Source organism: Misgurnus anguillicaudatus, chromosome 18, assembly GCF_027580225.2.
Source record: "Misgurnus anguillicaudatus chromosome 18, ASM2758022v2, whole genome shotgun sequence".
Classification (NCBI taxonomy): domain Eukaryota; kingdom Metazoa; phylum Chordata; class Actinopteri; order Cypriniformes; family Cobitidae; genus Misgurnus; species Misgurnus anguillicaudatus.
In genome coordinates, this window is record NC_073354.2 from 11502544 (window position 1) to 11530109 (window position 27566).

The window sequence follows — 27566 nt, forward strand, 5'->3', positions numbered from 1 at the left end:
CCCTGTTGTAAAGTGTTACTGTTGCATCCGTTAACATTAGTTAATGCACAATGAACTATATCGCTCATTGTTAGTTCGTGTTAACCAATGCATTTTTTATTTTAACAAACACAACTTTATTATGATAAATTGTGGCTGGCTTCCCAATACATTTACATGGAAAATGCACTTACAACCAAAAATATTCACTAAACATTAAAGGGGTCATATTATGAGATTTTTTAAAGATGTAAAATAAATATTTGGTGTCCCCAGAGTGCGTAAGTGAAGTTTTAGCTCAAAATACTCCACAGATAATTAATTACAGCATTTAAAAATTGCAAATTTGTAGGCCTGAGCAAAAGCGTGCCGTTTTTGGGTGTGTCGTTTAAAATGCAAATGAGCTGATGAAATACGCACAACCGGCATAACGTCATAGAATGTCTCTGAACAGGTTCACGCCCACTTTTGGGGGAAAACAGACCAGACCCTCCATTGACTTCCATCCAAAATAGCGGAACAAAGCAACGTTCGTACACAGCCGGCAGGCGCAAATAATTTATGAAATAACTCAGATCAAACATGCTGAGCAACTATCCGTCCACCCTGCCTGCCATAGAGCGCGAAAGATACATTAACACATTTAATTTGGTCAATATAAAAACATGTCCCTTTCATTCTCACAGCGTCAAATTTGTGTAACAACGCTATCCAGTGATTGCTGGAAATATCGCTAAGCTAGTTAGTTGTATGGCTGGACGGAAAAGTGCACTCATTACTCTAAATATAAAGACATAATAAATAACTTTCAAATACGAAGTAAAATCATTAACTTGCTTCCCTGTTGACTCGATGAGGTACGAGTAAATGTCCGGGTAAGACACCTCTGGCCAATAGGGAGCGTTGTTACACAAATTTGATGCTGGGAGAATGAAAGAGACATGTTTTTATATTGACCAAATTAAATGTGTTAATGTATCTTTCGCGCTCTATGGCAGGCAGGGTGGACAGATAATTACTCAACATGTTTAATCTGAGTGATTTCATAAGTTATTTACGTCTGCCGGCTGTGTACGAACGTTGCTTTGTTCCGATATTTTGAATGGAAGTCAATGGAATGTCTGGTTTTATCCCCCAAAAGTGGGCGTGAACCTGTTCAGAGACATTCTATGACGTTGCGCCGGTTGTGCGTATGACATGACCATAACAAAAAGCTCAGTCAGGTTGAATCATCATCATTTAATTGTTTATCTCCTCAGTCTGTTAGCTGAATCCTTCTCTTAACAGTTTGTCTCCTCTTTCGCATCTACACACACCTTAGTAATCTATCACAAACTGTTAAATGTGATGCATACACGACCGCCCTGTGCGACAATTAAACATGATTATGGTGATCCACTCACATAAACATCTAATGTGTTTTAATGTATGGTTTTAACAGTTACAGGTAATGTGGCATGGACATCAGAGTTAGTTTGGCATGGCATCAGGGGAACTAGGAGAGCAGGATTTTAGCAGGCAGGAACCCGTGTGCTCTGGACTCTCTCATTTTGTCTCTCTTCAGGCAGATCAGCAAGCACTAGTTACATTCACAACGAGAACTGCAAAACATCCACAGGTTACCAGCAATATCACAAAAAAAAAAAAAATAGGGGGATCAGACAGGAAATGTGTTACCAATTTACCTGCTGGGTCTCACTGGTAGAATTTGATCTCTGCGTCCACACAGTCGAAAAACAGGTCACCAAGTTCCTGGCCCTTTATATCTCCCCTAAGCATGGCCTCGATCTCCTCAAGACACTGAGACTCCAAATATCTCATGGTCTGTTGTAGATCCTGTTACAACACATATCTATGGTTAATCTACATGGTTATTTGAAAAATTCATAGCTTTTTTGTACTAAAAACTATGTTAGAGGACATTAACATAGGCATTAACCATGCTTAACCAGTTCAGCCACAGAAACATACTGTATTGTCTATATAGACTTACTGGATTGGTCAGTGCTGTCTGGTGGGCTTTGTAGAGCTCATGTTTGCGATCCACCTGGTGCTGAAATCGAGGCTGTGTCCTAACAGGATCATCTGGGCCGTACTGCGGAGATATCACCGTGTTAACCGGCCTCATGCTCTCAGAAAAGATAAAAGGTTTGAATATAGACCTGCAACAGAGGATAATGAAAGTGTGAACGTGTCTGCCTGGAGAATAAATGCTTCTTTTGAGTGATCGGGGGTCATACCTGGAGGGGTCAGGGGTTGCAGTAAAGAAGTGGACGCAGGGCACATCTGGATTTCGTGGGAGAATGGACACCATGCTGCCTGTGGTACGGAAGCCCTCTGAGTCCATACAGATCCCGCTGGCTTTGTCCCTCAAGATGCTCATCATCACCTCCGCTGTCACAGAGCCTGCACAAAGGGTCAGAGGTGAGGAAAAAATGTATTTTATTAGAATGTAGGAGTAAAACAATACAAATACAAAGCTTAAAAGATTACTCCACTTTTATTAAAAAAATCTCTGTAATTTACTCGCATTATTAAAGTTGTGTGTCTTTTTTGTTTCGTTGAAAAGAAATTAAGTATTTTGAGGAAAACATTCCATGATTTTTCTTAATTTAATAGACTTTATTGGACCTCAACAGTTTACAGTTTATTATATGCAGTTTAAAATTGCAGTTTCAATGTCATTTCAAAGGACTCTTAATGATTCCAAAGAGGCATAAGGGTCTTATCTAACGAAACATTTGTAATTTTCATTCAAAAAAATAAGTATGTTTTAACCACAACTTCTTGTCTTGCACTAGTCGCGACGTGCCAGCGTATTACGTAATCACGTCGAAAGATCAAGCATTACATATGTGAAATGCACATTTGTGGACCATTTTAAACATACTGACACAAAGACATTAATTAGTATCATTCCATATACAAAAACGTTGAAACGGTCCTCTTCTTCCACACTTGTAAACACTGGGGCAGTAGATTTGCTTACGTCATGCGTGACCTTTCGACGCGATTACGTAATACGTAAGGTCACGCTGGCGCATCACAAGGCTAGTGCAAGATGAGAAGTTTTTTTTTTGCGAAAATGACGATTGTTTTGCTAGATAAGACCCTTATGCCTCGTTTGGTATCGTTTAGAGCCGTTTGAACGTTGCTTTGTTCCGCTATTTTGAATGGAAGTCAATGGAAGGTCTGGTTTTTATCCCCCAAAAAGGGGCGGTGACGAAATTTGTAGTCAAGTTCCCGGATGTGCCGGTAGTCTGTATGCAAACACTGATCACAATGATGGTGGTTTGTTGTAATTGAAACTCAATTGTGCTGTCAAGTATTTTTTTCTCTCTTTTTCTCTGCACTAAATGGCAGTGCTGTGGTTGGATATTGCAGATAAAGGGGGCTTGAAGCTGTGTTGAAACTGCAATTTTAAACTGCATTGAAACGGTAAACTGTTGTGGTCCAATAAAGTCTATTAAAATGAGAAAAATCCTTAAATGTTTTTCTCATAAAACTTAATTTCTTCCCGACTGAACAATGAAAGTGGAATATTGCTTTTAAACAGTCAATAGAATGGAAAGAAAAAGTAAAAAGAAAAATGTAAAATGACCATGGATCACATTCAAACTTGTGTCCCTTGTGAGTTTGGTCCTGAATACAACTTGAATGTGGCAGCCGCATGCATCACAGCGCCCCCTAATGTGTGGTTCAGGTTTTTTTTTTACCTTTTGAAAAAAAACTTCCCTCTCATTGTTTGCAAACAGTGATTTTGCAATTGTTTACCATGTGTTGTTCAAAGAAGTGGAGGTTTTTGCATGCACTTAGATGGTTTTGCAGCAAAAGACAGTCAAATTGGTTAAATACCAATGAAATGATAATAAAGTGACATTTGTGAAAATAAAGCATTTTAGCTACTGATTAATAACATTTTCATTGTCATTAAAGTAAATTTACTGAACGCAAACATAAGAGCCTGATCAAAATGATCCTTTACAAGAAAACAAACATCTCAGATGCCCTTTTTTTCTATACCAGCTCTTCATATATTCACTAATAACCACTAAAATGACCAAAACTTATCAGAATGGTGACAGCTGGTGACTTAATCTCTTTCCCTGCCATTGACGAGATATCTTGTCAATTAAGAGACAACATTTGCATCAAAATTCCTTCACAAAAATGCTATTATTTTAGATTTTTGCTAAAAAAAAAAATTTTTTAAAGAAAAATACCCACATTTAAGAGTTTATAAGCAAAGAGAAAAATATAGATAGGATATTATATAGGATTATACATTTTTTTCCATTTGTTGATTTGTTTGTGTATTGTTTGTTTGAAAGCAGACGGTCTGTTCTTTCAATTGATATATTTGTATGTATATCTATTTTTAGTATAATTTTTTTTCTGGAATGCATTTTGTGAAACTTTTGTGAAAATTACAAAATATGCTGGCGGGCAACTTTTCAAAACAAGGCTGGCGGTGAATGAGTTAATTGCTTATTCTCTTTCATCACCTCAAGCAGGATTTACATCATCAAGTAGTAATTGGCGAGACAGACAGACAGACAGACAGACCATGATATCAGAGTAAATTGTATTACCGTCATGTTGCTGGAGTAATGCAGTCCCACCCTTGTAGCGCTGCTTTGCCAGCTCCATCCTGACAGGAGGATTATCAGGGCTGAAAGCAGCGGTGAAGCTGAATTCTCCCTCCCCACCCCACCAGCCCTGAGTCTGGGCAACGCTGCGTAGCTCGGGATGCTCCGCTGAGATCTCTGTGCTTATCGTCAGCTGGTTTGAAATGTTCTTGACTCCCTCTGATAAAACAAAAAAACGTCAAGTTTCTTTTTAGAAATATATTAGGCAAGCTCTTTTGTATAATGCTGATTTAGCTAAAGTACAGATATAAATTCAGTTTGGTCCGGTCCAAAAGTATATCATCATATTGAAAATCTGGGATTTGAAGTCCCATGGAAGCTTGAATGAATTTTGGCATTAAAGCTCAAGTATACCACATTCAAAACATTTCTGAAATTCATGTTGATTTTTGAAATACACCTCACTAAATGTAGGATGTTATGATATCATTTTTAACCAAAAATGTACTTGATCACACAGAAGCAATTCCACTGCCTTCAGATGTTTGGACCCTACTATATAGGAAGTATATGCTAAATCCTGACCTTTTAACCGCAAAACAACCTGTTTGTTTCATACTGCTTTCAGAATAAGTCAAAACACACAGTACAACAAAGCAAACCTTAGAAACCATTAGCGTGTCTCTTCCCTCACCTGTGATCTTTTGAGCAGCCCACAGTTTTCCAGCAGTCTCTAGGACCCAGGCTTCCTGTCGGTCCACCAGTAAGAAGGTGTTATGGTAACTAAAGGGTTCGGTGGTCTCCCTGCAGGCTCCGCCCTGACCATGCTGCTCCAGTAGTGCTGTGATGACATTCAGAGCGGACCACGCAGTGTCCCCACGCTCCAGACCCAACCGAACACACACAACACACACTGTCAATGGACTGTGTTTATCATTCTGTACACAATAATATAGACATGGTAAATAATTGAGGAGCTCAGATGTGAAAGCCGCTAAACATTTCGTCAAAAATGAGATAATGATATTAACTAATTTTAGGCAGATGCAAGCAATTTAGATTATTGCAACAGGGGCCTTTTCTGGTTGAATGAAAAAGATAATAGTAGTAAATAGTAAAATTTTGGATTAAAACTGTTAGGTCTGATTTTGAGGCAAATGTCAAGCGGCTGATAAAAAGTGTGTTTATGTGTTTTAACATCTGTAATACAAAAGAAAAAAAACTATATGGCAGTTTCCAGGACAGGATTTAGATGTCCAGGACATTTCAGTCGTTATTACAAATATACCTTACAAAAAAACATTCTTGGTGTGCATCTTGAGACAAAATAATGGCAATGATGTATGTTAAAGGCGGAGTCCATGATGTTTGAAAGCCAATGTTGATATTTGAAATCACCTAAACAAACACGCCCCTACCCCAATAGAATCTGGACCTTCTGTTGATAGACCCGCCCCACACATACGCAAACCGGCATTTGATTTGATTTGATTGGCTATAAGTGTGTTTTGGTAGTCGGCCCGTCTCCTTTTCCAACGCGTTTTTCAAACATCGTGGACTCCGCCTTTAAGATATGTCAGAGCAAATTGTTTTTAAATTAACATGCATTTAAGTCTGGGACTAGGATAAGCCCCATTTGGGAAACCTTCCTTATATGGTTAAAAAAAATTAAAAGTAACCGATTAATCTATTGATTATTTTTTTGATTAGTGGAATAGTCCAATGATTTTTTTTATAAAAATTCACCAACAAGAATTCACCAACAAAATAATAAATGTAACATCCGTCATTAATGCCAACATTTTATTTAAAGGAACAGTATGTAAGAAATGTATATCAATTAAAGGTGTAGCAGAGGATTTTCTCGAATTTTAAAAAAGAACCGCCTTCTCCACCTTTTTAAAAAAATGCAATTGCGCAACACTCCTGATTGACAACTAGGAGGACCAATAGTCTTGATGATCCACCCAGAAAAAGAAAATCCTCTGTGATACCTTTAATCATAAAATGGCCCTGATATGTCACTAGACATTAAGAAATCATTTTTATTTCAAATACTTATATCACTCACAACAGTGGTCCGGCCAGGATATTGTCATTTAAAAAGAGTTGCACCCCTCAACTGATGTTTATGTTGTCATGTTGTATATTGGCCACCAGTTGTGTGATTGCAGTACCAGTTTTAGCCACAAGTTTTGTGATTGCAGTACCAGTTTCGGCCCCAATCCTACATACTGTTCCTTTAAGCATTTTCTCAATTAAGCAAATACACAAACAAAAATTTTCAACATGAAAAATAAAGTGGCAGCGCCAAGGAAAATATTTATTACAAGTTACAAGTCCAACATAAATTCAGCCTAACAGGATGCATTAATATGTGTGTACAACTTCATGAGGCGCTGCAAGAAACGACACTCTGATTTCATCTGCTTGTAAGTTCTTGCAGCGCTGCGTAAAGTTGAACACACTTAAAAAACTCGAAGCAGCGGAACTCGACAGAACTGTCCAGCGTATGCCTGTGCCTCGTGACCCTCGTCCATTAGTTGTATATAGAAGGACAATTTATCTCTTACCTCTCAGCATGAGAAATACAATGTGTAGCGTGTGAACTGACTGAAATGAGCCCAGGTCATGACGGAGTCACGGGGCTTGACTCAAAACATTCGGGGCTGAAGCCCCAGCAAAATCGGCTGGCAACGCCCCTGCGCTTGCTTAACGTTACTGACCGCCATGTTCATTGTTTTATGTCCTTCCACGCATGCGTGAATTCAATGACGCGGCAAGTTTAACTTATTAATTATTAAATCGTTCCTCTGAGTCACGGATCGATCTTTAGAAATTATTATGAAAATCAATTCAGAATCGGTGAATCGATTTTTTCAAGACAGCCCTATGTATTAAAGATGCAATTTGTAGAATCCGCCACTAGAGGGCGCACAATCAAAATAATAACAATGACGTAGATTAATGACGCTCTGAAGCAGCGTGGAATGATGGGATTTGTTGTCTTTAACTCAACCGCATATGGCCATCAATCAGACAGGAATGAAAAATCATGTTCACATGTGGTAAAGTTATCAAGTTTTATAAATGTTGTCTTTGATGGCAGTGTTTTATTTCATTATGTAAGGTTTCATGTAATGTTTAAAATGCAATTGTTAGTCATAGATGTTACAGTATTAGTCCAATTCAATGGTGTGTTAAAACAGCACATAATTCAAATCAACGTAATTACGTGATCAACGCGTCATTCAATCCCTAATTTAAAGTAAAAGAGGCTGTAAATAATATGGTTAAATATGGTATGGTTAAACGTGGTAAAAATTTAAGGATATAAAAACTTGAACAACAAAAATATGCTCACCGAACCAGGTCCATTCCCAGCAAAGCATCCTCTGGATTCACAGGCTCTTTGGTCCAGACCGCCTCATTCCCAATACAAACCCCGTGTTCATTGGCCCCCATCTCAGCCCCCCAGAGCCAAGCGGGTCTACTCAATACTACTGCATGAGTATGCTCTGCTTGAGGGATGGAAATGTATGTGCACTACATAGAAAAGAAAAAAACTTAAAATCCTGTATCTTTTGGCCTTATTTCCATTTATCTTTCATACATCCTCAAATGTACTGTATATATTCAGCATGTCATTGAACTGTAATTCGAAAACTTCAATAACAGTATTTGGTCACAGAAAATGAAAATAAAGACCAAAAAAACAAGTAATTCTTCTAATGAAGCTCTTGACATTACATTTGTCTAAAAACGAGCATGTAAAAGCAGCTGTCTCTTGAGACAAATGTTTTACCTCCACTGTAGACCCAGCAGGGTGTGAGGACGCAGGGTAATACACCACCTCCTGCACCTCATCTCTCGGACGGTCAGAGTTCTTACCAAATATCACATGATCTTCTTTTGAACCAGGAGGCAGAGATACAAAACAGTCACATGACCGAGGTAGTTCAGCCATCCTATTTTACATCAATAAACAGGATCAATTTGCTGGATCATTTCAAAATGATAAGAACATTACTATACCATATGATATAGAAAGGAACTAAAAATGAATTGATAAATATAAGATACATAGTCAAGATGATTTTTAAAGTTAAAGTTTTTTATACAGATTGTATAAAATAGATACTGTTTAAGCATAATTACAGAAAATAATAAGATTTTTAGAAATGGGGGAAACCATTTGTGTTTTATTAATAAGTAAAAGGGTATCAATAATTGACGGTGTAGTTAAATGTCGTGCACTTGTGCTGGGGATTAACGTTACTGTAATGTTAAATCTCAATCATGGACAGGTAACTTTACGGCTTATTGTCGCTTGACCTCTATTTCTCCGATCATTTCCGATCTTTAATTGCATTCAAATTGCAGAATAAACATAATAGAAATCCTTTAATAATTGTTTAAAGAAGTGTAGAGATTAGAGGTGGTATTATTATTTATCTGGCCTTTACATCTGATACCGGCCGGATGAATGATCTGACTCTTGCATTAAAATTAATGAATGTCATCCACGTGCATGCTTTATTTAGGTTTTAATAGTAATATTTTAACTTTTTTGCCCATGCTCGACAGGAATTGATGAAGTTTTTACCTTAATAAGGTCCTGATCCGTCAGCGAGCCTGTGAGGCAGGGAGACTGATCAACCTGCCACTGCACGCACTTCAAAATAAAAGTCCTCCGCCCTGAACTGATGTTGCAATATTGCAACTGCCTTAAGACAAATATTTTAAGAAAACTAGAATACGTACAAGACTGCACAGGAATATGAATAAATCTTCAATTAAGTTTTCGTACTGCTATTGTTTAAACAAAGGGATGCAGACGAAAAGTTTCATTTGTAAACAAAATAGTTAACTTAAATGTGTATCGGGGTCCAAAGTTTAAAATGGTTTTGTATCTGTCAGCAGACATCGATTGCAAACTTGTCATCTGCAAAAAAGAAGAAGAAAAAAATAACAAAAAAAACATACCACAGGAAGCTTTATGTCTGCAGTAACCACAAAATTAACCTTTAATATGGCCAGCACAAAAATAGAGATAAAAAAGTAGAAACATAGATATATTCATTAGTAGGCTATGTAATATCTGCTTGTATGTTGTTGTTATTATTCATATTATTATTTTACTAAGTAAACAGTTCATTACACAGATATTGTAATAAACAGGTTGGAAATATGTGACCGAACCGAAACCTGTAATTTTTTGTAATTTACTGTTTTTACAATCACATTTTTGTGATTTACAGTGATTTATAAATTATTTTTTAGAAATCATATTGATGCAAAAATTTGCCATGATTTATAATTGCTGCATCAAGAAAACAAGTAAAGCATAGACCGCTACTGAGCAGCACATAGGCCTATGTGACCCTGTCTGTGAAATCCAGGCTAAGGTCTCAATCTAATTATGAGATTAGAAGCATCAAAGTTTGATTTCACTAATTATTATTAATTATTGACATGCTCTTACAAGTCAGTATTAATGATATCAGGGTTATTCACATTATGAATTGTGTTTTTATGTAGAAAACAGTAAAGCTGGGTACAAAACTGTACCTTTTCCGTCACTTTTCTGTAACTAAGCATAATACAATGTTGTACCTTTTTTGGGTGACATTTCTAAGGATCTACTGTTGTGCCCCTATATATATCTATCTATCTAAAAAATAGCATAGCCTGAATGTAAGATAAAAAATAAAATATTATAATGGATTTCCTATTGTTTGTAACACACAGTTAAATTAAAAAATGAGGACAATTTTTTGTATATTTATTAATAATATTATTACTTTAATCAGTGAAATTAGTCCCACGGTATTAAAAAGCTCCCGTTTTTATTATAAACAGTTATAAATATTGAAGCATCCTAATAAATTACAGTTAATAAACAACAATTATATTAAAGTTTATAATACCTTACACATATACAATGCAAGACATAAAATCCCAGGGTTAGTTAATTTTAGGACATTTTCTTCACTTCTAAAACACAACACAATTCAATGCCTAATTCAAAATACAAGCAAAAACGAAACGGAAAATGTATATGTAGTGAACTGTACATTTGGCCATTAATATATCTTGAGGATGAGGATAAATAAATTCCACCGAAAGTTAAACACGCCAGGCGTTGTTCTTAAAATGACCGCTTGATGGCGCCTTTGAAGCGCTTATGTGCGTTGGTTGCCGAAGGACGTAGCAGCAGTACTCCACAAACTGATTCGCTGCACGGAGCGTGGTGTCAAAATGACAGGCGCTGATTGGATGCTGTGTTGTCTGGTTATTGGCGCAGCTGAAGCGCTGTTATTATCTAAAAGCACTTGAAATGTCAGCTCCCTTCTCTGTTAGTATGTAATTATAATATATCTCAATTGCCCATCAAATTGTCTAATCTTTTGGGACTGTGTTCATGTTTTTTGTTGTCAATTTCTCTTTGAAGATTAATGATATCTTATTTGGTTGTTATAACTCTGATAAAAATTAAAAAGACAAGTATTTTCTTGTTAATTTATTTATTTTCTAGCCAAGTTTTTTGTACACAAGTGTAAATTTTTATCTGTCAGACCTCTTTTTATTATTTTGTGCAATGACCTGAAATCTTATTTGGGTACTATCTCTTCTTCCAACAATGCCAAAGCTTTAAAGTCAGTTACATTGTGCTCAAAGTATAATATTTATTCTTTTCTATAATGAAAGCCCAAGGATCTCAAGGCACTTTTATCTTGATCTTATTTTAAATTTTATTTTTCCCCTGGCTTAATTTTATGTTATATTATTATTTTTGTTATTTATTTATTTATTTATTTATTTTTATTATTACTTTATCCTTTTACTTATTTTTTGTTTTGTTGTGTCTCTTTAATTTGTTTTTCACTGTAATCGTTCTTCATCTACTCTGTTTATAATTGTTTTTGTTGTTGAATTTGTATTTGCTGCTATGCTTGTTCAATAAAAAAAAAATTGAAATGTGAGCTAGCTTTTTTTATTATTTCTTTACTTTTCAGTTGTAGTCGCATAGAAAGAAACGTCCATAGATAGATGTAAATGCTGCTTTTGTTTAAATGTTTTATTGCCAGACTATTAAATGTATAGCATAATTAGTTCATTTCGTTGCCATAGGTAGCCTAAGGGGCCAGTCACACCAAAAGCGCTTTAAACGCTTGCAAACGCAAGGCGCGACGCACTGCCTTTTTTAAAAAAGAGCAGTGCGGCGCGGCTTTTCATATTGCTAAGCAACCACCGAGTCAGCTGTCTTGTCAATCAAATATTGAAGCGTGAGCGCTCTTTTGCTGTTAACTGTCATATTAGCAGAAACTTTAAAAAGAGGGCGCTTGCTCTGACCTTGTTTGAGGGTGAGAGGTGCACAAACACGCAGGAGAGAGTGAGCGAGTGGAGTCCGGTTCTTCTAAACTTCCCTCACCACAACGTAAGGCCCGCCTCTCCCCTCATTCGATTGGACAATGGAAGACGCGAATGACGTCAGGCGCTTCTCCGCTCTCAGCGCTCCTCCAAAAACGCGTGCGCGGCAGGCGGCAGAAAACCGCAAGGCGCGCGGCGCGCATAAACAGCGCGCAAACGCGCCCTGCCCATTGAATATCATTCAAAAAAGGCGCCTGCAACTGCCATAAACGCTTTTGGTGTGACTGAGCCCCAATGCTGGTTGCGCAGTGACTCGCATGAGTCCCTCAACCTCCCAACTGTCATCCTCCTCTGAATTAAAATGCTGGCAATAAATCTGTAGAGCAAAAAGTACATTGTTTAGTTTTAATCCAGTAATGTTTTAATAAACAAAAATATTTATAATAATTACACAAGATACAAAGTATAATAAACAAACAAACAAGTTATAATTACCTGAAAGAAAGAAAAAATGTGTATATGTCCCTCCTCCTCCCACTGTCATCCTCCTCTGAATTAAAATGCTGGCTAAATCTGTAGAGCAAAAAGTTGTTTAGTTTTTTTCAGATATGTTTTAATAAAACAAAAATATTTATAATAATTACACAAGATTCAAAGTATAATAAACAAACAAACAAGTTATTATTACCTGAAAGAAAGAAAAAAATTTGTATATGTCCCTCCTCCTCCCACTGTCATCCTCCTCTGAATTAAAATGCTGGCAATAAATCTGTAGAGTAAAAAGTTTTTTTTTTCATTAATGTTTTAATGAAACAAAAATATGTATAATAATTACACAAGATACAACATAAAATAATCAAACAAACAAGTTATTATTACCTGAAAAAAAGAAAAAATGTGTATATATCCCTCCTCCTCCCACTGTCATCCTCCTCTGAATTAAAATGCTGGCAATAAATCTGTAGAGTAAAAAGTTGTTTTTTTTCATTAATGTTTTAATTAAACAAAAATATGTATAATAATTACACAAGATACAAAGTATAATAAACAAACAAACAAAAAAGTTATTATTACCTGAAAGAAAGAAAAAATGTGTATATGTCCCTCCTCCTCCCACTGTCATCCTCCTCTGAATTAAAATGCTGGCAATAAATCTGTAGAGTAAAAAGTTGTTTTTTTAAATAATATTTTAATAAAACAAAAATATGTATAATAATTACACAAGACACAAAGTATAATACACAAACAAACAAACAAGTTATTATTACCTGAAAAAAAGAAAAAATGTGTATATGTCCCTCCTCCTCCCACTGTCTGTCATCCTCCTCTGAATTAAAATGCTGGCAATAAATCTGTAGAGTAAAAAGTTGTTTTTTTTTCATTAATGTTTTAATAAAACAAAAATATGTATAATAATTACACAAGATACAAAGTATAATAAACAAACAAACAAAAAAGTTATTATTACCTGAAAGAAAGAAAAAATGTGTTTATGTCCCTCCCGCTCCCACTGTCATCCTCCTGTGTATTAAAATGCTGGTAATAAATCTGTAGAGCAAAAAGTTTAGTTTTTTTTTCATTAATGTTTTAATAAAACAAAAATATGTATAATAATTACACAAGATACAACATAAAATAATCAAACAAACAAGTTATTATTACCTGAAAAAAAGAAAAAATGTGTATATGTCCCTCCTCCTCCCACTGTCATCCTCCTCTGAATTAAAATGCTGGCAATAAATCTGTAGAGTAAAAAGTTGTTTTTTTTCATTAATGTTTTAATAAAACAAAAATATGTATAATAATTACACAAGATACAAAAGTATAATAAACAAACAAACAAAAAAGTTATTATTACCTGAAAGAAAGAAAAAATGTGTATATGTCCCTCCTCCTCCCACTGTCATCCTCCTCTGAATTAAAATGCTGGCAATAAATCTGTAGAGTAAAAAGTTTTTTTTTTTCATTAATGTTTTAATAAAACAAAAATATGTATAATAATTACACAAGATACAGAAAAAATGTGTATATGTCCCTCCTCCTCCCACTGTCATCCTCCTCTGAATTAAATTGCTGGTAATAAATCTGTAGAGCAAAAAGTTTAGTTTTTTTTTCATTAATGTTTTAATAAAACAAAAATATGTATAAAAATTACACAAGATACAACATAAAATAATCAAACAAACAAAAAAGTTATTATTACCTGAAAAAAAGAAAAAATGTGTATATGTCCCTCCTCCTCCCACTGTCATCCTCCTCTGAATTAAAATGCTGGCAATAAATCTGTAGAGCAAAAAGTTTAGTTTTTTTTTCATTAATGTTTTAATAAAACAAAAATATGTATAATAATTACACAAGATACAAAGTATAATAAACAAACAAACAAAAAAGTTATTATTACCTGAAAGAAAGAAAAAATGTGTATATGTCCCTCCTCCTCCCACTGTCATCCTCCTCTGAATTAAATTGCTGGTAATAAATCTGTAGGGGAAAAGTTCATTGTTTAGTTTTTTTTTCAATAAATGTTTTAATAAACAAAAATATTTATAATAATTACGCAAGATACAAAGTATAAGAAACAAACAAAAAAGTTATTATTACCTGAAAGAAAGAAAAAATGTGTATATGTCCCTCGTCCTCCTCCCACTGTCATCCTCCTCTGAATTAAAATGCTGGCAATAAATCTGTAGAGTAAAAAGTTTTTTTTTTCATTAATGTTTTAATAAAACAAAAATATGTATAATAATTACACAAGATACAAAGTATAATAAACAAACAAACAAAAAAGTTATTATTACCTGAAAAAAAGAAAAAATGTGTATATGTCCCTCCTCCTCCCACTGTCATCCTCCTCTGAATTAAAATGCTGGCAATAAATCTGTAGAGCAAAAAGTTGTTTAGTTTTTTTCAGATATGTTTTAATAAACAAAAACATTTATAATAATTACACAAGATACAAAGTATAATAAACAAACAAACAAATTATTATTACCTGAAAGAAAGAAAAAATGTGTATATGTCCCTCCTCCTCCCACTGTCATCCTCCTCTGAATTAAAATGCTGGCAATAAATCTGTAGGGGAAAAGTTCATTGTTTAGTTTTTTCCAATAAATGTTTTAATAAACAAAAATATGCATAATAATTACACAAGATTCAAAGTATAATAAACAAACAAACAAGTTATTATTACCTGAAAGAAAGAAAAAATGTGTATATGTCCCTCCTCCTCCCACTGTCATCCTCCTCTGAATTAAAATGCTGGCAATAAATCTGTAGAGTAAAAAGTTGTTTTTTTTCATTAATGTTTTAATAAAACAAAAATATGTATAATAATTACACAAGATACAACATAAAATAATCAAACAAAAAAGTTATTATTACCTGAAAAAAAGAAAAAATGTGTATATGTCCCTCCTCCTCCCACTGTCATCCTCCTCTGAATTAAAATGCTGGCAATAAATCTGTAGAGCAAAAAGTTTTTTTTTTTTTCATTAATGTTTTAATAAAACAAAAATATGTATAATAATTACACAAGATACAACATAAAATAATCAAACAAAAAAGTTATTATTACCTGAAAAAAGAAAAAATGTGTATATGTCCCTCCTCCTCCCACTGTCATCCTCCTCTGAATTAAAATGCTGGCAATAAATCTGTAGAGCAAAAAGTTTAGTTTTTTTTTCATTAATGTTTTAATAAAACAAAAATATGTATAAAAATTACACAAGATACAAAGTATAATAAACAAACAAACAAAAAAGTTATTATTACCTGAAAGAAAGAAAAAATGTGTATATGTCCCTCCTCCTCCCACTGTCATCCTCCTCTGAATTAAAATGCTGGCAATAAATCTGTAGAGTAAAAAGTTGTTTTTTTTTCATTAATGTTTTAATAAAACAAAAATATGTATAATAATTACACAAGATACAACATAAAATAATCAAACAAACAAGTTATTATTACCTGAAAAAAAGAAAAAATGTGTATATATCCCTCCTCCTCCTCCCACTGTCATCCTCCTCTGAATTAAAATGCTGGCAATAAATCTGTAGAGTAAAAAGTTGTTTTTTTTCATTAATGTTTTAATAAAACAAAAATATGTATAATAATTACACAAGATACAAAGTATAATAAACAAACAAACAAAAAAGTTATTATTACCTGAAAGAAAGAAAAAATGTGTATATGTCCCTCCTCCTCCCACTGTCATCCTCCTCTGAATTAAAATGCTGGCAATAAATCTGTAGAGTAAAAAGTTGTTTTTTTTTCATTAATGTTTAAATAAAAAAAAATATGTATAATAATTACACAAGATACAACATAAAATAATCAAACAAACAAGTTATTATTACCTGAAAAAAAGAAAAAATGTGTATATGTCCCTCCTCCTCCCACTGTCATCCTCCTCTGAATTAAAATGCTGGCAATAAATCTGTAGAGTAAAAAGTTTTTTTTTTCATTAATGTTTTAATAAAACAAAAATATGTATAATAATTACACAAGATACAGAAAAAATGTGTATATGTCCCTCCTCCTCCCACTGTCATCCTCCTCTGAATTAAATTGCTGGTAATAAATCTGTAGAGCAAAAAGTTTAGTTTTTTTTTCATTAATGTTTTAATAAAACAAAAATATGTATAATAATTACACAAGATACAACATAAAATAATCAAACAAACAAGTTATTATTACCTGAAAGAAAGAAAAAATGTGTATATGTCCCTCCTCCTCCCACTGTCATCCTCCTCTGAATTAAAATGCTGGCAATAAATCTGTAGAGTAAAAAGTTGTTTTTTTTCATTAATGTTTTAATTAAACAAAAATATGTATAATAATTACACAAGATACAAAGTATAATAAACAAACAAACAAAAAAGTTATTATTACCTGAAAGAAAGAAAAAATGTGTATATGTCCCTCCTCCTCCCACTGTCATCCTCCTCTGAATTAAAATGCTGGCAATAAATCTGTAGAGTAAAAAGTTGTTTTTTTTCATTAATGTTTTAATAAAACAAAAATATGTATAATAATTACACAAGACACAAAGTATAATAAACAAACAAACAAAAAAGTTATTATTACCTGAAAGAAAGAAAAAATGTGTATATGTCCCTCCTCCTCCCACTGTCATCCTCCTCTGAATTAAAATGCTGGCAATAAATCTGTAGAGTAAAAAGTTTTTTTTTTTCATTAATGTTTTAATAAAACAAAAATATGTATAATAATTACACAAGATACAAAGTATAATAAACAAACAAACAAAAAAGTTATTATTACCTGAAAGAAAGAAAAAATGTGTATATGTCCCTCCTCCTCCCACTGTCATCCTCCTCTGAATTAAAATGCTGGCAATAAATCTGTAGAGTAAAAAGTTGTTTTTTTTTCATTAATGTTTTAATAAAACAAAAATATGTATAATATTTACACAAGATACAACATAAAATAATCAAACAAACAAGTTATTATTACCTGAAAAAAAGAAAAAATGTGTATATGTCCCTCCTCCTCCCACTGTCATCCTCCTCTGAATTAAATTGCTGGTAATAAATCTGTAGAGTAAAAAGTTGTTTTTTTTCATTAATGTTTTAATAAAACAAAAATATGTATAATAATTACACAAGACACAAAGTATAATAAACAAACAAACAAAAAAGTTATTATTACCTGAAAGAAAGAAAAAATGTGTATATGTCCCTCCTCCTCCCACTGTCATCCTCCTCTGAATTAAAATGCTGGCAATAAATCTGTAGAGTAAAAAGTTGTTGTTTTTTCATTAATGTTTGAATAAAACAAAAATATGTATAATAATTACACAAGATACAACATAAAATAATCAAACAAACAAGTTATTATTACCTGAAAAAAATAAAAAATGTGTATATGTCCCTCCTCCTCCCACTGTCATCCTCCTCTAATTTAAAATGCTGGCAATAAATCTGTAGAGTAAAAAGTTGTTTTTTTTTCATTAATGTTTTAATAAAACAAAAATATGTATAATAATTACACAAGATACAAAGTATAATAAACAAACAAACAAAAAAGTTATTATTACCTGAAAGAAAGAAAAAATGTGTATATGTCCCTCCTCCTCCCACTGTCATCCTCCTCTGAATTTAAATGCTGGCAATAAATCTGTAGAGTAAAAAGTTGTTTTTTTTTCATTAATGTTTTAATAAAACAAAAATATGTATAATAATTACACAAGATACAAAGTATAATAAACAAACAAACAAAAAAGTTATTATTACCTGAAAGAAAGAAAAAATGTGTATATGTCCCTCCTCCTCCCACTGTCATCCTCCTCTGAATTTAAATGCTGGCAATAAATCTGTAGAGTAAAAAGTTGTTTTTTTTCATTAATGTTTTAATAAAACAAAAATATGTATAATAATTACACAAGATACAAAGTATAATAAACAAACAAACAAAAAAGTTATTATTACCTGAAAGAAAGAAAAAATGTGTATATGTCCCTCCTCCTCCCACTGTCATCCTCCTCTGAATTAAAATGCTGGCAATAAATCTGTAGAGTAAAAAGTTTTTTTTTATTAATGTTTTAATAAAACAAAAATATGTATAATAATTACACAAGATACAGAAAAAATGTGTATATGTCCCTCCTCCTCCCACTGTCATCCTCCTCTGAATTAAATTGCTGGTAATAAATCTGTAGAGCAAAAAGTTTAGTTTTTTTTTCATTAATGTTTTAATAAAACAAAAATATGTATAATAATTACACAAGATACAACATAAAATAATCAAACAAACAAGTTATTATTACCTGAAAAAAAGAAAAAATGTGTATATGTCCCTCCTCCTCCCACTGTCATCCTCCTCTGAATTAAAATGCTGGCAATAAATCTGTAGAGCAAAAAGTTTAGTTTTTTTTTCATTAATGTTTTAATAAAACAAAAATATGTATAAAAATTACACAAGATACAAAGTATAATAAACAAACAAACAAAAAAGTTATTATTACCTGAAAGAAAGAAAAAATGTGTATATGTCCCTCCTTCTCCCACTGTCATCCTCCTCTGAATTAAATTGCTGGTAATAAATCTGTAGAGGAAAAGTTCATTGTTTAGTTTTTTTTTCAATAAATGTTTTAATAAACAAAAATATTTATAATAATTACGCAAGATACAAAGTATAAGAAACAAACAAAAAAGTTATTATTACCTGAAAGAAAGAAAAAATGTGTATATGTCCCTCGTCCTCCTCCCACTGTCATCCTCCTCTGAATTAAAATGCTGGCAATAAATCTGTAGAGTAAAAAGTTTTTTTTTTTCATTAATGTTTTAATAAAACAAAAATATGTATAATAATTACACAAGATACAAAGTATAATAAACAAACAAACAAAAAAGTTATTATTACCTGAAAAAAAGAAAAAATGTGTATATGTCCCTCCTCCTCCCACTGTCATCCTCCTCTGAATTAAAATGCTGGCTATAAATCTGTAGAGCAAAAAGTTGTTTAGTTTTTTTCAGATATGTTTTAATAAACAAAAACATTTATAATAATTACACAAGATACAAAGTATAATAAACAAACAAACAAATTATTATTACCTGAAAGAAAGAAAAAATGTGTATATGTCCCTCCTCCTCCCACTGTCATCCTCCTCTGAATTTAAATGCTGGCAATAAATCTGTAGGGGAAAAGTTCATTGTTTAGTTTTTTCCAATAAATGTTTTAATAAACAAAAATATGCATAATAATTACACAAGATTCAAAGTATAATAAACAAACAAACAAGTTATTATTACCTGAAAGAAAGAAAAAATGTGTATATGTCCCTCCTCCTCCCACTGTCATCCTCCTCTGAATTAAAATGCTGGCAATAAATCTGTAGAGTAAAAAGTTGTTTTTTTCATTAATGTTTTAATAAAACAAAAATATGTATAATAATTACACAAGATACAACATAAAATAATCAAACAAAAAAGTTATTATTACCTGAAAAAAAGAAAAAATGTGTATATGTCCCTCCTCCTCCCACTGTCATCCTCCTCTGAATTAAAATGCTGGCAATAAATCTGTAGAGCAAAAAGTTTTTTTTTTTCATTAATGTTTTAATAAAACAAAAATATGTATAATAATTACACAAGATACAACATAAAATAATCAAACAAAAAAGTTATTATTACCTGAAAAAAAGAAAAAATGTGTATATGTCCCTCCTCCTCCCACTGTCATCCTCCTCTGAATTAAAATGCTGGCAATAAATCTGTAGAGTAAAAAGTTGTTTTTTTTCATTAATGTTTTAATAAAACAAAAATATGTATAATAATTACACAAGATACAACATAAAATAATCAAACAAAAAAGTTATTATTACCTGAAAAAAGAAAAAATGTGTATATGTCCCTCCTCCTCCCACTGTCATCCTCCTCTGAATTAAAATGCTGGCAATAAATCTGTAGAGCAAAAAGTTTAGTTTTTTTTTCATTAATGTTTTAATAAAACAAAAATATGTATAAAAATTACACAAGATACAAAGTATAATAAACAAACAAACAAAAAAGTTATTATTACCTGAAAGAAAGAAAAAATGTGTATATGTCCCTCCTCCTCCCACTGTCATCCTCCTCTGAATTAAAATGCTGGCAATAAATCTGTAGAGTAAAAAGTTGTTTTTTTTTCATTAATGTTTTAATAAAACAAAAATATGTATAATAATTACACAAGATACAACATAAAATAATCAAACAAACAAGTTATTATTACCTGAAAAAAAGAAAAAATGTGTATATATCCCTCCTCCTCCCACTGTCATCCTCCTCTGAATTAAAATGCTGGCAATAAATCTGTAGAGTAAAAAGTTGTTTTTTTTCATTAATGTTTTAATAAAACAAAAATATGTATAATAATTACACAAGATACAACATAAAATAATCAAACAAACAAGTTATTATTACCTGAAAAAAAGAAAAAATGTGTATATATCCCTCCTCCTCCTCCCACTGTCATCCTCCTCTGAATTAAAATGCTGGCAATAAATCTGTAGAGTAAAAAGTTGTTTTTTTTTCTTTAATGTTTTAATAAAACAAAAATATGTATAATAATTACACAAGATACAACATAAAATAATCAAACAAACAAGTTATTATTACCTGAAAAAAAGAAAAAATGTGTATATATCCCTCCTCCTCCTCCCACTGTCATCCTCCTCTGAATTAAAATGCTGGCAATAAATCTGTAGAGTAAAAAGTTGTTTTTTTTCATTAATGTTTTAATAAAACAAAAATATGTATAATAATTACACAAGATACAAAGTATAATAAACAAACAAACAAAAAAGTTATTATTACCTGAAAGAAAGAAAAAATGTGTATATGTCCCTCCTCCTCCCACTGTCATCCTCCTCTGGATTAAAATGCTGGCAATAAATCTGTAGAGTAAAAAGTTGTTTTTTTTCTTTAATGTTTTAATAAAACAAAAATATGTATAATAATTACACAAGATACAACATAAAATAATCAAACAAACAAGTTATTATTACCTGAAAAAAAGAAAAAATGTGTATATATCCCTCCTCCTCCTCCCACTGTCATCCTCCTCTGAATTAAAATGCTGGCAATAAATCTGTAGAGTAAAAAGTTGTTTTTTTTCATTAATGTTTAAATAAAAAAAAAATATGTATAATAATTACACAAGATACAACATAAAATAATCAAACAAACAAGTTATTATTACCTGAAAAAAAGAAAAAATGTGTATATATCCCTCCTCCTCCTCCCACTGTCATCCTCCTCTGAATTAAAATGCTGGCAATAAATCTGTAGAGTAAAAAGTTGTTTTTTTTCATTAATGTTTTAATAAAACAAAAATATGTATAATAATTACACAAGATACAGAAAAAATGTGTATATGTCCCTCCTCCTCCCACTGTCATCCTCCTCTGAATTAAAATGCTGGCAATAAATCTGTAGAGCAAAAAGTTGTTTTTTTTCATTAATGTTTTAATAAAACAAAAATATGTATAATAATTACACAAGATACAACATAAAATAATCAAACAAACAAGTTATTATTACCTGAAAAAAAGAAAAAATGTGTATATATCCCTCCTCCTCCTCCCACTGTCATCCTCCTCTGAATTAAAATGCTGGCAATAAATCTGTAGAGTAAAAAGTTGTTTTTTTTCATTAATGTTTAAATAAAAAAAAAATATGTATAATAATTACACAAGATACAACATAAAATAATCAAACAAACAAGTTATTATTACCTGAAAAAAAGAAAAAATGTGTATATGTCCCTCCTCCTCCCACTGTCATCCTCCTCTGAATTAAAATGCTGGCAATAAATCTGTAGAGTAAAAAGTTGTTTTTTTCATTAATGTTTTAATAAAACAAAAATATGTATAATAATTACACAAGATACAAAGTATAATAAACAAACAAACAAACAAAAAAGTTATTATTACCTGAAAGAAAGAAAAAATGTGTATATGTCCCTCCTCCTCCCACTGTCATCCTCCTCTGAATTAAAATGCTGGCAATAAATCTGTAGAGTAAAAAGTTGTTTTTTTTCATTAATGTTTTAATAAAACAAAAATATGTATAATAATTACACAAGATACAGAAAAAATGTGTATATGTCCCTCCTCCTCCCACTGTCATCCTCCTCTGAATTAAAATGCTGGCAATAAATCTGTAGAGCAAAAAGTTTAGTTTTTTTTCATTAATGTTTTAATAAAACAAAAATATGTATAAAAATTACACAAGATACAAAGTATAATAAACAAACAAACAAACAAAAAAGTTATTATTACCTGAAAGAAAGAAAAAATGTGTATATGTCCCTCCTCCTCCCACTGTCATCCTCCTCTGAATTAAAATGCTGGCAATAAATCTGTAGAGTAAAAAGTTTTTTTTTTTTCATTAATGTTTTAATAAAACAAAAATATGTATAATAATTACACAAGATACAAAGTATAATAAACAAACAAACAAAAAAGTTATTATTACCTGAAAAAAAGAAAAAAATGTGTATATGTCCCTCCTCCTCCCACTGTCATCCTCCTCTGAATTAAAATGCTGGCTATAAATCTGTAGAGCAAAAAGTTGTTTAGTTTTTTTCAGATATGTTTTAATAAACAAAAACATTTATAATAATTACACAAGATACAAAGTATAATAAACAAACAAACAAATTATTATTACCTGAAAGAAAGAAAAAATGTGTATATGTCCCTCCTCCTCCCACTGTCATCCTCCTCTGAATTTAAATGCTGGCAATAAATCTGTAGGGGAAAAGTTCATTGTTTAGTTTTTTCCAATAAATGTTTTAATAAACAAAAATATGCATAATAATTACACAAGATTCAAAGTATAATAAACAAACAAACAAGTTATTATTACCTGAAAGAAAGAAAAAAATGTGTATATGTCCCTCCTCCTCCCACTGTCATCCTTCTCTGAATTAAAATGCTGGCAATAAATCTGTAGAGTAAAAAGTTGTTTTTTTTTTCATTAATGTTTGAATAAAACAAAAATATGTATAATAATTACACAAGATACAACATAAAATAATCAAACAAACAAGTTATTATTACCTGAAAAAAAGAAAAAATGTGTATATGTCCCTCCTCCTCCCACTGTCATCCTCCTCTGAATTAAAATGCTGGCAATAAATCTGTAGAGTAAAAAGTTGTTTTTTTTCATTAATGTTTTAATAAAACAAAAATATGTATAATAATTACACAAGATACAAAGTATAATAAACAAACAAACAAAAAAGTTATTATTACCTGAAAGAAAGAAAAAATGTGTATATGTCCCTCCTCCTCCGACTGTCATCCTCCTCTGAATTAAAATGCTGGCAATAAATCTGTAGAGTAAAAAGTTGTTTTTTTTCATTAATGTTTTAATAAAACAAAAATATGTATAATAATTACACAAGATACAAAGTATAATAAACAAACAAACAAAAAAGTTATTATTACCTGAAAGAAAGAAAAAATGTGTATATGTCCCTCCTCCTCCCACTGTCATCCTCCTCTGAATTAAAATGCTGGCAATAAATCTGTAGAGTAAAAAGTTGTTTTTTTTTTCATTAATGTTTTAATAAAACAAAAATATGTATAATAATTACACAAGATAAAAAGTATAATAAACAAACAAACAAAAAAGTTATTATTACCTGAAAGAAAGAAAAAATGTGTATATGTCCCTCCTCCTCCCACTGTCATCCTCCTCTGAATTAAAATGCTGGCAATAAATCTGTAGAGTAAAAAGTTGTTTTTTTTCATTAATGTTTTAATAAAACAAAAATATGTATAATATTTACACAAGATACAACATAAAATAATCAAACAAACAAGTTATTATTACCTGAAAAAAAGAAAAAATGTGTATATACCCTCCTCCTCCTCCCACTGTCATCCTCCTCTGAATTAAAATGCTGGCAATAAATCTGTAGAGTAAAAAGTTGTTTTTTTTCATTAATGTTTTAATAAAACAAAAATATGTATAATAATTACACAAGATACAAAGTATAATAAACAAACAAACAAAAAAGTTATTATTACCTGAAAGAAAGAAAAAATGTGTATATGTCCCTCCTCCTCCCACTGTCATCCTCCTCTGAATTAAAATGCTGGCAATAAATCTGTAGAGTAAAAAGCTGTTTTTTTTTCATTAATGTTTAAATAAAAAAAAAATATGTATAATAATTACACAAGATACAACATAAAATAATCAAACAAACAAGTTATTATTACCTGAAAAAAAGAAAAAATGTGTATATGTCCCTCCTCCTCCCACTGTCATCCTCCTCTGAATTAAAATGCTGGCAATAAATCTGTAGAGTAAAAAGTTGTTTTTTTCATTAATGTTTTAATAAAACAAAAATATGTATAATAATTACACAAGATACAAAGTATAATAAACAAACAAACAAACAAAAAAGTTATTATTACCTGAAAGAAAGAAAAAATTTGTATATGTCCCTCCTCCTCCCACTGTCATCCTCCTCTGAATTAAAATGCTGGCAATAAATCTGTAGAGTAAAAAGTTGTTTTTTTTTCATTAATGTTTTAATAAAACAAAAATATGTATAATAATTACACAAGATACAGAAAAAATGTGTATATGTCCCTCCTCCTCCCACTGTCATCCTCCTCTGAATTAAAATGCTGGCAATAAATCTGTAGAGCAAAAAGTTGTTTTTTTTCATTAATGTTTTAATAAAACAAAAATATGTATAATAATTACACAAGATACATCATAAAATAATCAAACAAACAAGTTATTATTACCTGAAAAAAAGAAAAAATGTGTATATGTCCCTCCTCCTCCCACTGTCATCCTCCTCTGAATTAAAATGCTGGCAATAAATCTGTAGAGCAAAAAGTTTAGTTTTTTTTCATTAATGTTTTAATAAAACAAAAATATGTATAAAAATTACACAAGATACAAAGTATAATAAACAAACAAACAAAAAAGTTATTATTACCTGAAAGAAAGAAAAAATGTGTATATGTCCCTCCTCCTCCCACTGTCATCCTCCTCTGAATTAAATTGCTGGTAATAAATCTGTAGGGGAAAAGTTCATTGTTTAGTTTTTTTTTCAATAAATGTTTTAATAAACAAAAATATTTATAATAATTGCGCAAGATACAAAGTATAATAAACAAACAAAAAAGTTATTATTACCTGAAAGAAAGAAAAAATGTGTATATGTCCCTCCTCCTCCCACTGTCATCCTCCTCTGAATTAAAATGCTGGCAATAAATCTGTAGAGTAAAAAGTTTTTTTTTTTTCATTAATGTTTTAATAAAACAAAAATATGCATAATAATTACACAAGATACAAAGTATAATAAACAAACAAACAAAAAAGTTATTATTACCTGAAAAAAAGAAAAAATGTGTATATGTCCCTCCTCCTCCCACTGTCATCCTCCTCTGAATTAAAATGCTGGCAATAAATCTGTAGAGAAAAAAGTTGTTTTTTTTCTTTAATGTTTTAATAAAACAAAAATATGTATAATAATTACACAAGATACAACATAAAATAATCAAACAAACAAGTTATTATTACCTGAAAAAAAGAAAAAATGTGTATATATCCCTCCTCCTCCTCCCACTGTCATCCTCCTCTGAATTAAAATGCTGGCAATAAATCTGTAGAGTAAAAAGTTGTTTTTTTTCATTAATGTTTTAATAAAACAAAAATATGTATAATAATTACACAAGATACAAAGTATAATAAACAAACAAACAAAAAAATTATTATTACCTGAAAGAAAGAAAAAATGTGTATATGTCCCTCCTCCTCCCACTGTCATCCTCCTCTGAATTAAAATGCTGGCAATAAATCTGTAGAGTAAAAAGTTGTTTTTTTTCATTAATGTTTAAATAAAAAAAAATATGTATAATAATTACACAAGATACAACATAAAATAATCAAACAAACAAGTTATTATTACCTGAAAAAAAGAAAAAATGTGTATATGTCCCTCCTCCTCCCACTGTCATCCTCCTCTGAATTAAAATGCTGGCAATAAATCTGTAGAGTAAAAAGTTGTTTTTTTCATTAATGTTTTAATAAAACAAAAATATGTATAATAATTACACAAGATACAAAGTATAATAAACAAACAAACAAACAAAAAAGTTATTATTACCTGAAAGAAAGAAAAAATGTGTATTTGTCCCTCCTCCTCCCACTGTCATCCTCCTCTGAATTAAAATGCTGGCAATAAATCTGTAGAGTAAAAAGTTGTTTTTTTCATTAATGTTTTAATAAAACAAAAATATGTATAATAATTACACAAGATACAGAAAAAATGTGTATATGTCCCTCCTCCTCCCACTGTCATCCTCCTCTGAATTAAAATGCTGGCAATAAATCTGTAGAGCAAAAAGTTGTTTTTTTTCATTAATGTTTTAATAAAACAAAAATATGTATAATAATTACACAAGATACAACATAAAATAATCAAACAAACAAGTTATTATTACCTGAAAAAAAAGAAAAAATGTGTATATGTCCCTCCTCCTCCCACTGTCATCCTCCTCTGAATTAAAATGCTGGCAATAAATCTGTAGAGCAAAAAGTTTAGTTTTTTTTCATTAATGTTTTAATAAAACAAAAATATGTATAAAAATTACACAAGATACAAAGTATAATAAACAAACAAACAAAAAAGTTATTATTACCTGAAAGAAAGAAAAAATGTGTATATGTCCCTCCTCCTCCCACTGTCATCCTCCTCTGAATTAAATTGCTGGTAATAAATCTGTAGGGGAAAAGTTCATTGTTTAGTTTTTTTTTCAATAAATGTTTTAATAAACAAAAATATTTATAATAATTACGCAAGATACAAAGTATAATAAACAAACAAAAAAGTTATTATTACCTGAAAGAAAGAAAAAATGTGTATATGTCCCTCCTCCTCCCACTGTCATCCTCCTCTGAATTAAAATGCTGGCAATAAATCTGTAGAGTAAAAAGTTTTTTTTTTTTCATTAATGTTTTAATAAAACAAAAATATGTATAATAATTACACAAGATACAAAGTATAATAAACAAACAAACAAAAAAGTTATTATTACCTGAAAAAAAGAAAAAAATGTGTATATGTCCCTCCTCCTCCCACTGTCATCCTCCT

General features: G+C 31.1%; 1 protein-coding gene across 1 annotated transcript; it reads right to left on the reverse strand.

The window, feature by feature from the left end:
* Nucleotides 1-1203: 1203 nt before the first annotated feature.
* Nucleotides 1204-9331, reverse strand: scrn2 (secernin 2). Its single transcript, XM_073855857.1, has 9 exons — nucleotides 9175-9331; nucleotides 8374-8536; nucleotides 7931-8114; nucleotides 5263-5460; nucleotides 4572-4787; nucleotides 2220-2385; nucleotides 1973-2141; nucleotides 1665-1815; nucleotides 1204-1580 (listed from the first exon to the last, which is right to left on the reverse strand). Exons 2-8 carry the CDS (start codon nucleotides 8533-8535, stop codon nucleotides 1675-1677), a joined length of 1236 nt encoding a protein of 411 aa, XP_073711958.1. The 5' UTR covers nucleotide 8536; nucleotides 9175-9331; the 3' UTR covers nucleotides 1204-1580; nucleotides 1665-1674.
* Nucleotides 9332-27566: the final 18235 nt, after the last annotated feature.

What these genes read in the sequence shown, in the direction of transcription:
- scrn2 (XM_073855857.1), bottom strand. Translation starts at nt 8,535, where the DNA reads ATGGCTGAACTACCTCGGTCATGTGACTGTTTTGTATCTCTGCCTCCT. An exon ending in GGCTGCTCAAAAGATCACAG is followed by an intron (nt 4,788 to 5,262) that starts GTGAGGGAAGAG and finishes TTGTTTTATCAG; the next exon opens with AGGGAGTCAAGAACATTTCA. An exon ending in AGACAGCACTGACCAATCCA is followed by an intron (nt 1,816 to 1,972) that starts GTAAGTCTATAT and finishes GTGTTGTAACAG; the next exon opens with GATCTACAACAGACCATGAG.